Genomic DNA, 11,637 nt, shown 5'->3' with positions numbered 1-11,637 from the left:
ACCCTAGTGAGGATGTTCACAGATAACAGCTCAATAACAGCTCAAAGGCGCCCGGACACCAGGTTGGGAAGAGCAGGGACATGGACCTGAACAGAGCTCTCAATACGGCCGTTTGATGGCGTCAGGGGCCCCAGACGGCCGTCAGCTTGAGGAGTGGAGAGGAGTGACAAAAGGGATGCCATTGTCTCTGGTTTACGTGGAGCTTAACCACTCCAGTGGGAATGTATTCAAGGTGTGTAACAATTGTGGTATAAAGGGATGTTAATATGGTGTAGGTCCAATGTGCTCTCTTAACTTTTCGCATTAACAAAAGCCTGATAGAACTGACGAACCAGCAATATTTCCCGAACTGGTGATATGCAGTAAAGCAGGGTTCAAATGCTTTTTTTTCTGTGGCACAGACAATAATTCTATACTGCCCCCTGTCTGTAGGAGAAATGTTCACAACATACAAAAAAACAAACATGTACATGGAAAATATGGAAATCCCTATAAAAGTCTGTTTTATAAAAAATAATGCGACAAAAATAGATCTACGTAAAAATAACTTGTTTTAAAAGAAACCTATGAAACCTCAACCGCTGAATCATAAGCCCTAATAAACACATAACTGGCATAGAAAGCAACACACATGAATACGCTCTAATTGTATGCAAACAGATGCATCCCCACAACATGTCCAAGTACATGTAGATTAACATAAGCTTCCTCCTTTTCCCCTCCAGGATTTGGGTGTGTTTGTGTGTCGGCGGACAGGGCACCGATGTTTGAACAGCAAACGAACAAAACAATCCTGAATGTGAATGAAATGAACCGATCCTCTGAATAAATGGGCTTAAAAAGTGCTTATACAGCGGAATGTAATAATGACGTGTGGAAATAAAGAGTGTGGCAAAGAGTGAGATGGAATGCACCAGTGTGCGACTGAGTGCTGAACACAAGGAAAGATGTGTGTGTGTGTGTGTGTGTGTGTGTGTGTGTTTGTGTGCATGTGTCTGTGTGTCTGTGTGAGATCAGAAGTCAAAACCGGTGCTGGTACTTGGGGAACAGGAAGAGGTCATTGCATAGAGAGCTGGTGAACTCTGACATTTCTTTACAGCGGTGGTGGGGAGTACCCGGCGCGAAGCCCTCTCTCTCCTTGATACGTGCATTCACCTGGAGGGGGGAAGCAAGCCCACACATTAGAAACCTCAAAGGGAAAGGATTCTCAAATTATTTGTGTCCCCACCCACTCTACAAAATATATTGCTGTGATTCATGTTCTGGGATTGGATTTATATTGGGTTTTGAATCGACCACAGCTGACGATACTCAGATTGAAAAATCTTCAGACTGAATGAAACAGTATGAGTGAAACAACGTTGACAATTTGCATGATTATTAGGCAAATTTTGAGTGCCTTTCTAAGTCTTATCAAGCAACAGGGCCTGTAACAAACAACAAGGCAAACAACACACAAAGAGTAAGGCAAAACTATGGAGAACAAGCCAGGAAAGACAAGGTGTTGTACTGTGATCACCTGCACCAGGATGTCGGCCAGGTGGGTGTCCCGGGAGCGCAGCCGCAGGGCCACGTTGAGCTCCTGGATGAACCAGGACCCTCTCTTGGTGTTCCTCATGGCTGCAGTGCCTGCGGTACAATGGTTTGGAGCTTGAAAAACTGCTGCGGTAACCTCAGTGGCCCCCCTGAGGTAGCATGTAAGGCAGACATGCTAACATCCACAGGTTGTAATAATAAGGATGTCGTAATGTGATCCGAACATCTAATGCCAAGATCCAAGTCGGCAAACCCCAGAGATACTCGGACTGGGAAATACAGCTCCACAGATGGATTCTCCTCCTGGTAAACTCCAGAGTCAAGGCGTAGGACCACAAGTTTCTGCAATGTGGCAGACCTTACAATACGCCCTCCTGCCGAGGGTACAGCTCCGTATCCTCTACTGAACAATTAACTGGTGGCTCATGAACTTCAGTGATAGATCTCCCCGAAATTGGTTCCCCCATCCTCAGGCTTTTGATAGGATAGGGGGAGATTGTGGGTGTTGACAGTGGAAAACATGAATGAACTCTCGACCGGTCGGTCTTGAGGTTAATCTGATACAATATTTGCACCTCTTAAAGAAGATTTGTCCTAATTGTTGATAATTGTTGATATTGATTTAACGTCAGAAGCAGCATGGTGTTTAGGGCGCACTCACACAAGGCCATCTGTACCGTGTCCAAGCCTGTTTCACACCTGTACCGTGCTCAAGTACAATTGCCCCCCCCCCGCTGTGTGCTGGCCTGTGGTCACACTAGGCAATCTCAACTGGGCCTGAGTACGGTTGCCTCTTGTACATACGTCATCACGTCGTAATACGTCACCACCAAGCGTTCGCTGCTTAGTAGAACAACACAGAGAACGCAGTTGACACTTTACTGACTTTGTTGCTTATTTCGAGCCGTTCTCAATCATTAATCATAACAGCCCTCTCTCACTGAGCGTTTTTACACTCCCAGATATGCAGTTTTTTTGCATGCCTTTTTCGCGGCACGGCCCGCGCGTTTACACTCCCCGAGGTAAATTGCCTGCTTGAGCTAGAACCCCAATTTACTCTCCCGGACCCTGCACACATTGGTGGTTTATTGGGTTTGATTCTGTTGTAAATGCGACAGCTCCGAGGTTCCAGGGGGGGGAGCTTGGGTAGTGGTGATGCTGCGCTGTCTCCACAGAGACAACGCAGCGATATGATCATGAGCTGACTTCTAACTTGAGAGAAAGTGAAATCCGCGAGCTGCTGATCATGTGAGAGAAGGTGATGCAGTCGTATTAAACAAAGATGTTGAAAGATGGTGCAATCTACGAGAGAGACGCAGAGGAACTGTCCTTACGAGGCTTTTGTCGGGATAAAAAACAAGTGGTCAGCAAAATAAAGAATATGTTGGCGATTTTGCACTAAAAAATAGTTAGTGGCGTTTGTAGCCTACACTCAGACGTGAACTTATTCTTGCATGCGGGTGTCTTCATTCATAAAAAAATAAAACATTCGGGAGTGTGCAAATTGTTCTAAAGAGGTCTAGACTCTGTGCGCAGCCCCGCCATCTCCAGTGAACGGGGTACATTGGATCAAAAACTCAACTTCACTATCGCACCAATGTGAACCGCTAGCCGTCATGTTTATTGTTTAATACGAAAGGGACGCATGGACTATACCTCATCCAGCTCAGGTTGCATAGCCGTGCGTGTGCGCTTGTCGGCTCATTAGCATCTGTACCGTGGCCTGAGCACACCTCCCCCAAGTGTGCTCAGGCCACGGCCACGGAATTGAAGTGGACTTGAGTACGGTTGGCGTGCTCACACTAGCCAAACGATCTAGACTTGAGCACGGTACAGGTGTGAAACGGACTTGGGCACGGTACAGATGGCCTAGTGTGAGTGCGCCCTTAGAGGGTAAAAGGAGGCATACGGCTTCACTCACTGAGTCTCTGACCTTTCAGCGAAGCAAAGCCACAGATCATGTCGGAGCGCTGGGGCAGCTTGATCCTGGGCCTGCCCAGCGACATGGGCCGTCTGGAGCCAGGGTCTCCCTCTCCCTCCCGCCCTGCGTCCCTCTGCTCACAGCTGGGGGAGCCCGTCCTCTCCGGCCCGTCTGTCTGCACCACCCCACAGTCCATCTCCTCTGAAAGACATTGAGGCCGTTGTGTTAGCGGTGGGAGTAATGTGGTCTCATCACCACATCACACTGGACCGGAGGAGACTGGTTAAAGGTTGTAGCCAGACCACCGCAAATCATTAATTATTAGTCAATCATCAAGGACATCATGTTTGATAATATGATAAGAAAAACATGATGACATGGTAATAGATTTGAGATAATACATTTTTTTCATACATAATTATTTATTTTTATTTATTACACGGCTGCTGTGGAACGCTCCGTCACTTGCATGAATTATTTTTTGATAATTCACCGTTGCTAAGCATATAATGACGGCTGTCAAGGAAAGTGGATTTTTTGCCATCTTTCGAATCACACAAGAAGTCCGGTAACTTATCAACTTTGGCTGACTATTTCTCTGCTGCTCAACACTACGAATGCTGGTAACAAATAAATTGTAAAAAGACACACCATGTGAAGTTATTTTTTCGTTTTGGCAAGTAGCCGTGTAATAAGCGGGATAATGTATAAAACGTCATTATCGAAAATAAGCCCCTTCAGGGCGAAGCAAGACATCTCCGCTGCGCGTCGGTGTCCTGTTCGCCCTTTCTGGGCTTATTTTCCTGATAATGACCGGTGTTCTATACATTATCCCATACATAATTATTTGTTCAATACATTTAGCATAGAAGTCCTTAAAATATTTTTCTTTGAACTAAATTAAGAAGTATTGAAAGATGACCTTCAGGGACACGGAGTTGGCAGACCACAGTGGTAACTCTAGGGGACAGAGGGTAACGGACCAGGGCCTTACCCCCTCACCAGACCACAGTGGTAACTCTAGGGGACAGAGGGTAAGGGACCAGGGCCTTACCCCCTCACCAGACCACAGTGGTAACTCTAGGGGACAGAGGGTAAGGGACCAGGGCCTTACCCCCTCACCAGACCACAGTGGTAACTCTAGGGGACAGAGGGTAACGGACCAGGGCCTTACCCCCTCTGCAGGCCTGGACGAAGAACATCTTGGGCTTGTTCTGCAGGAGCGGGCAATGGGAGTTGTCGAACGCCTCAAACACCCAGTCCAGCTGAAACACGCCCCGGGACACAATTACACACATGAATGGTGGTCCTCTCTTTCCTCTTGTGTACGGAGTGCAAATGAAAATACACAGACAAACACGTCCACAAACACACACACGGCGACACTCACATACACACTAACACACACAGAGACACACAAGTCGACAAACACACACACGGAAATTATTTGAAACTGATTTATATGGCTGGGCGATACAGGAAAAAAATATCCTAACCCGATTTCTTTGAGGTAGATCACGATCAATGATATTATCTCAATTGTATTTCATGTTTGCAAGTATAACCAAACTTATTTCCTTACTTAAAAAAAGAGGCCTTAGATATAAGTGATAGACAGGCTAGATTGATTCAGCGAAAGAATCAGGTATGAGATGCCGTGATAGGTCAGAAAGCTATATTGTCTCACAGAGCATGTGTATGAAAGCAGTTGACCGGAAGCAGATGTTCTTACATTTCACGCACTAATACTTGACAAATGACATTGCGATTTTTAACAAATGACATGAATGATAGCCTACATCGACTGCACTATTCACTATGGGAAAGAGAGAATAATTATAATAATGAGAGAGTACAAAAAAAGATTTAGATGTGAGAACTACCGAACGGTGAAAAATAAAATATAGTCTCCAACATGTGCTGTGCATGTTCAAGTCAGGTCCCAGTCGTTAACACTGCTGCTGACCAATGGTGGCCTGGACCGCCTCTCCGCCGCCTCTCGGTCACTGCTTAGGATCGCCTCATTGTGGTCTTCGCGTCTCCACACACGGGCAACATTGATTTCATCAATGTTTTATACTTATTATTGCACCTCACCTATCGACAGTTATAGGAAGCACTGACTTGAAAATATGACGTAAACAACATTACAGTGTAAGTAAATATTTTTGGTACCGTCTTAGTGTCTGAGCATTATAACGAGCGATGATCTATAATGAATGCGCCACACGCTGTTGCGTTATACTATAAGTGTCCGAGGAGCCTAACCCGCACTCGGACGCTGATACCAAAAATAAGCCGCTGCTCAGACGAAGCTTCACCATCCACACACACTGTTGGGTTATGCTATAGGTCTTACAAAAGCCTAACCCTTCTTAAAGGTAATAAGAATTACTGAAGAAGGCTCAGAAAACCACTTTGGATGCGTGTACGAGCAATAGAACTTCTCTGTAAAGGCATGTCCTGCAGACATTTCATCGTTCTCGATCTAATATTTTCATATCACACACCGCTTCTGCTTTACCATACGAAACAAACACACACCCACACACACACACACACACCTGGAGTAGCTCTCCGTCTGTGCTGTACACAGCTCCGTCCACGCCGTGGGACAGCAGACACACCACACAGCTGTCTGCCGTCCTGTGCTCTGGAAGCTGGCAGAACTGCTCAATGCACTCCCGCATAGCCTGGAGACAGAGGGAGGGTGGAGAGGTTATCATACCATGAGCATACAGAGATAGAGAGAGAGAGAGGAAGAGAGAGCGAGAGAGAGAGCGAGAGAGAGAGAGAGAGAGAGAGAGAGAGAGAGAGAGAGAGAGAGAGGGAATTTAAGGATAAGGAATAGAGGTGTTGATGTGGTCCAATGGTTGCAATTCTAGTACAAGCTGAAAGGGGGCAGTCCACTCGAGACCACCCTATATGTGTTAAAATGAAACAAAATAAAAGCAACAGCGCAGCCAGACTGACTCAAGGTCACACTAAGCGAGACACTGTGGGCTCACACTGCTGCTTTCATGTAAATGATCAGGGTCCTTCGTGTGCTGTCATGTGTGGTTTGCTTGAACAGCACTTTCACACACATGCATCACGAGGAGGCCGACGTAAAACAGCATCTGGCAGCATATGCAAACCACGCTACGGCTGCCATGCAAACAACTTCTTCGTTAGCACCTGGTCTAAAATAGGCTGGGGTGCCCACTTTTAAGTGTATGTTGGAGAGGCAACGTGTCGCAACGAGGTGTGAAGATCCTCTGGAGGTCCAGTGATTCATGTCTGCACTCGTTACACTGACCGCTCCTTTCACTGCTCTCTTTTGCCAGCTTTAGGCCTCGCTTACTATTACAATAATAAATATAACCGCAAGCGGTGATTAACGGAGTCCGAGCAAAATTAAAAGTCAAGAACACACTAATGGAAGATATATAAATATAACATGTAATTGTCATATTTAAGGAAAGATGTTCCACTTATAAACCTGAACTGCAGCCTCATTCACATGGTCAAAATGTCTATTGATAAGCACACAACACCCAGAAAACTCCAAGCACACATTTCTCAAGTGAATAACGGGCTTTCTTCAAAGCATATACATGAAAAATCTTTGAAATTCGGGGGAAATTAAACATTTGTACACTACACTAACAGAAGAAATATGAATAAGACAGAGTTAATTATGAAGGAAAAATGGATAACAGCACAATTTGGGTTTATGGATAGTTGGGGGTATTGGTATCCACCTAATAATAGTCGTATGTTTTTTTATACAATAGCAAAATGGTCATATAAGAAAAATGGGCTAACTGCTCAAACTTTATTGGCCAATATTTCTCAAATGGAACTAAATAAAACAAATTCTGTTCGATGATTTTTGTGAGGCTTGGTCTAAAGGCTTGGTGATTTTGGTGAATTTTTGATTATTTTTGTAGCCTGTGAATCTTTTTATCATGTTTGGCTTTAATATGAAATTGTGGGAAAAGTAATCATTTTTAGGTTAATCTGGTGAGGAGAAATAAGCCTAATTCATGATTTTTTTACAATAGCGCCACCTTTGGGTGCAGTACCACAAATTTGGGTTTATGGGTACTGGGGATTATTGGTAACCATACCTGAAAATCTCAAGAGCTTTCGACTTACGGTATAGGCTGCAGTATGACTTTTACAGAATTTGAGGGGAAGGAAATAACGTTACAGAAACAATAGGGGACCAAGCAGCTTCGCTGCTCGGACCCCTAATAATGGCTTGAATTGATATAGCACTTTTCAGGACACCCAGAGCGCTTTACATAGAGTGTATGTGTGTTGTGGGGATATCACACCTCATCCACTTCCACACTTCTAACATGGGCAGGGTCCACAATTAACACCTGCCCCAGGCCAAGCAACTGTTTTAATATGGTACCCTGATGTTGTATTTTCCCTGCCAAATGGTCAAATGGATCCGGCATAGGCCGGTTAAAGAATATAGGGGATCCATATTACAATGTTGGACTCTGAACACAGGATAGAAAAACCCTGACAATAACAGACGTTGGTGATAAAAGATGTGCTCTATTATTATGGCTCTTATGATCCTTACTATCATGACTGCACTAGGTGTGGGTCTGACCTGAGCGGTGAGGTTCCGGTGCACGGAGACTACAAAGTCTAGCTCTGTGAAGACCTTCCGGAGAACCTCCTCGTCCACCTCACCGCCCTTCCTGTGGTCGAGGTCAGGGGCGGCGGAGGGGTCGAAGGTCACGTTACTGATCACTAAGGCACAGCCTCTCGGTGACGAACACATCCTGTAAGACTGGACCATGGGAGAAAGAGAGGGATGTTAAGCACAGGGACATTGGAAGGAGACAGAAACAGTTTTTTGTTGTTTAGTGGTTATAAGTCAGATGATACTGTTTGCAATGAATTAATTTAGGGAAATGACACTGATGATATTGTGCCTGATATTTTAATGAATTTGCATATCATTGTATTTATTTTGATTAATAAGTAATAATAATTACAACTGGTATTCATTTAATTTGTTGTTGTTTCCTTTTCTTTTTACTTTGTTCTCAAAACCAAGAATGTCCTTTTTTGATGACCATCAACTAAAAGTCTTTACTGTCTCCCCATAAGAGGAGCCCCCACCTACAAATTGAACATGTCGTCTAGAACCATTGAGCTTCTATCAAAAATATAGTAGGGTCGTGTTAGATATAAAACTGTCCTGGCTCATGATAGTTGGAAAACAGAATGCTAAAACCCGCCTTCCCATTCCACCCCAGCTCAGGTTTAATGTTTCTCACCTGTTTGCAGTGAGTCAGGTAGAAGTCTTGGGTGCACGGAAGCACTGGGGTTGTAATGGGGCAGTCGGTATCCAGACTTGTTTCCATGGAATCTGAACCAAACATAAACACACGGTCACAGGCATTGCAACTGACGGTCCTACTGATAAGGTTGTAACAGTACTACATATGATTAGTATACAATCAGATTAACAAGTTGAACTTAATGTATGGGAAAGGTTTCTTAAATAAAACATTTTAGTATGGTTTTATGCACAAGAAAACATTACCATTAAATGTTTTTGTTGTTTTGTTATGTGAAATGACGATTTGTCTATTCTCGAAAGGAACCAGTGAAGAGGAATGTAGTGTGAATCGAGTGACTCCATTCCAATGTGCTAAACAATGTTCTCTCAAACCAATGACTGTGCCCTGTGTTCCTTCTTTGTAAATATTCAGGTTTTCATCTCCACGTTGTAGTATGTCTAGTTTATGACTGCTAGAGAAAGCCCCAGCAAGGTTAGGGTAGCTCTGCTGGGGCATGGTGCAAGGCGCTGTAAATCTCTCAGAGCCAACCGCCATTCCACTTCCAGTCAACCACAAGGTCAACTCAAATGGGTTCTCGATTCAAACAAAACCACAAACCCTCTGCCTTTTCTCAGACACCCCACCCTTTTGTTGCCACAGAAACATAATATTGTTGAAGGTATAGAAGCATTGGTGTTGAAGGCTACACTCACCGTGTGTCCGTTGTCTCTTAGCTGCTATGGCCTCTTGTGTAGGATGTGGAAGAGGGACCTCTACAAACTTCTGCAACTGAACATCAGGCATTTGTTATTTAAAGCATGGGGGGTCAGTGGAAAATGTTTTGTGGACAAATGCGGAGCCTCTAACTTGTGAAGCATCCTAGTATAACTGTCCTAGCAATTTGTATAAATGTCAATATTAAGTATTAGGTGTTTAGAGACTGCCTCTATATGGTCACCTCTGTCCCGTCACCCCCTTCTCTATGAGTTTGGATTCTAAGAGCAGGAAGCCATCTAAGGCTGGGATGCGTCAGCCTCATCATTCTCACTGTCTACCTGCAGGGCAAGTGACTGGACCACAAGGTCTACTTACTTAAATACTATCATATTACATATATATTATATTATCTTCCTTGATTTTAGTTTATATTGGCAATTTCCAAGCTTGGAATATGTACGTTTTACATAGTTTGGTTTAGTGGTTTTGTTATAACATTAACATTAACAGCTGTTAAATATTGATAAGAGGGCCCCACTCACCTCACTTATTTTCTCTGGGCATGTCTTCAAAACTCGTGTATCTCGTTCTGGCTGAAGTTGCGAATTCTGTAAGGAACAACAGTCGAATGTGTCAAGGACGCTAATAGGTTTATAATGCATATACTTATATACGCGTGTACATTATTGTGATCATCATCATGCAAAACCTTACGCTTGTGCTATATTTCTCTATCAGGTCACACAAGTGGTGCTGCTCAGTGTCTCGCAGTGCTGAGCAGAAGCTGTTGAACGCACTGGGGCCCCGCTTGGGTAGAAGGAAAAGCAACCGCCAGTTTTGCTTTCCAGAGGTTTTCTCGTTCTGAAGTATGATAAAAATAAATTAATTGCAATAAAAATTATCAAAAAATATGAAGTAAGCCATCACAACACTCAATCGCGCCATTCACGTACCAGAATGCTCTCCGCCATTTCATCGTTAAGGATTTCGTCCGCCTGTAGAGACTGGACAAGTTGCGCGTCTACCACCATTTGCTTGCAGAGAACCGCAGACAGCTTACGGAGAGCCCGCTTGTCCCGTTCTGACATCCCGCACTGCAGCATGTCGGCTGTGGGTGTACACAGACTGAACTGTGAAAAGTAAAGTGACTGTGATCAACCCTAGGACACTACACACGAGAACTGAACGTCGTAACTGTGTAATACGTTGCTTTGTGTATGCTTTTTTGGACTGACTATATGACGCAAGACAAAACGTTAACCATGGACCGCTATTGTTTTTACTGTCAGCAATCCCAATATGTGTAATTACCAATCTACGGATCGATAATGACCTACGTTTAGGCATGGGTTTGCGTAGATATTATACGCGCGTACGCTACTTACGCAAACGAGTGTATCCGAAACTATGCACAATAGATCTAAGGATATACTCAACGGACGCATTTTTAATTGTTGTCATACCCCATGCATAAGCACATCATTCAGTGTCGTATTGAACTCTAGTGCTCTGCAAAGGGCAATGCTAACCAGCTAGCTAGCTAGCGGATTAAAATTACAATTGTATAAAGTTGCTACCTGCTCTACCTTCTATAGATATTGACTACAATGATTTTACTCCAATAACCAGAAGCATATTGGAAAACATTTAGGTTCTTAAACATCGATCATCCCACGCTATTAGGCTACTAATTATTTACTCACATCGGGTCCGCCTGTAATCTAACTTCCGCGAGGTGGGGGCGGAGTCAAAACGCACTATTTTTTTTATTAACCAATGACATGAGAGGGTTATTTGACTGACTTCCCAAGGAGCGAAGCAGTAGTGTGTTTGCAGCGGGTGGTCGTCTGCTGTTTATCACTGGTTAAGGGCACATTTTGAATTTGAACTCAGCTCTCTGTAAACAATAAACCAATTGATGAAAGCACTTGGAAGAGTGACAGAACCAGTGACCAAATAGTAGGCTATGCACGAGTGAAAGAAAAGGGTATATCATTGGCTAGAAAACACATGAACTAAATGCAGCCCATGCAATACAAGGGTATGGTTTGTGTAGGCCTAAAACACGTTATGCAATAACGTTCATATGTAAACATATATACATTTATAATATCAGAAGTCTGCTTTTTTGTTTGTTTACCCCTTTGCTCTCTTTATCTTTTTCTTATT

At 43.8% G+C, this 11,637-nt stretch overlaps 1 protein-coding gene across 4 annotated transcripts in view; it reads right to left on the bottom strand.

Annotated features, from left to right (window-relative positions):
• The window catches only part of casp2 (caspase 2, apoptosis-related cysteine peptidase), an 11,995-nt gene extending 780 nt beyond the window's left edge, over positions 1–11,215 (bottom strand). The window contains exons 1-12 of one of the 4 annotated variants that reach the window (XM_079741893.1): positions 11,172–11,215; positions 10,422–10,598; positions 10,183–10,329; positions 10,011–10,076; positions 9,465–9,540; positions 8,746–8,837; positions 8,070–8,252; positions 6,022–6,150; positions 4,632–4,722; positions 3,458–3,658; positions 1,520–1,629; positions 1–1,155 (exon numbers count right to left, since the gene is read on the bottom strand). The exon at positions 1–1,155 is cut by the window's left edge and continues 780 nt beyond it. In XM_079741893.1, coding sequence (XP_079598019.1) covers positions 1,021–1,155; positions 1,520–1,629; positions 3,458–3,658; positions 4,632–4,722; positions 6,022–6,150; positions 8,070–8,252; positions 8,746–8,837; positions 9,465–9,540; positions 10,011–10,076; positions 10,183–10,329; positions 10,422–10,571 — 1,380 coding nt within the window. In that variant the 5' untranslated portion in view covers positions 10,572–10,598; positions 11,172–11,215 and the 3' untranslated portion in view covers positions 1–1,020. The remainder of the gene's footprint in view (positions 1,156–1,519; positions 1,630–3,457; positions 3,659–4,631; positions 4,723–6,021; positions 6,151–8,069; positions 8,253–8,745; positions 8,838–9,464; positions 9,541–10,010; positions 10,077–10,182; positions 10,330–10,421; positions 10,599–11,171) is intronic. The other 3 variants (XM_079741895.1, XM_079741896.1, XM_079741894.1) reach the window with 3 other exon arrangements.
• Positions 11,216–11,637: the final 422 nt, after the last annotated feature.

The sequence above is a fragment of the Pollachius pollachius genome, assembly GCF_949987615.1.
Source record: "Pollachius pollachius genome assembly, chromosome: 1".
NCBI lineage: Eukaryota > Metazoa > Chordata > Actinopteri > Gadiformes > Gadidae > Pollachius > Pollachius pollachius.
The sequence above is the reverse complement of the archived record's forward strand: the minus strand, read 5'-3'. Positions and strand labels throughout refer to the sequence as shown.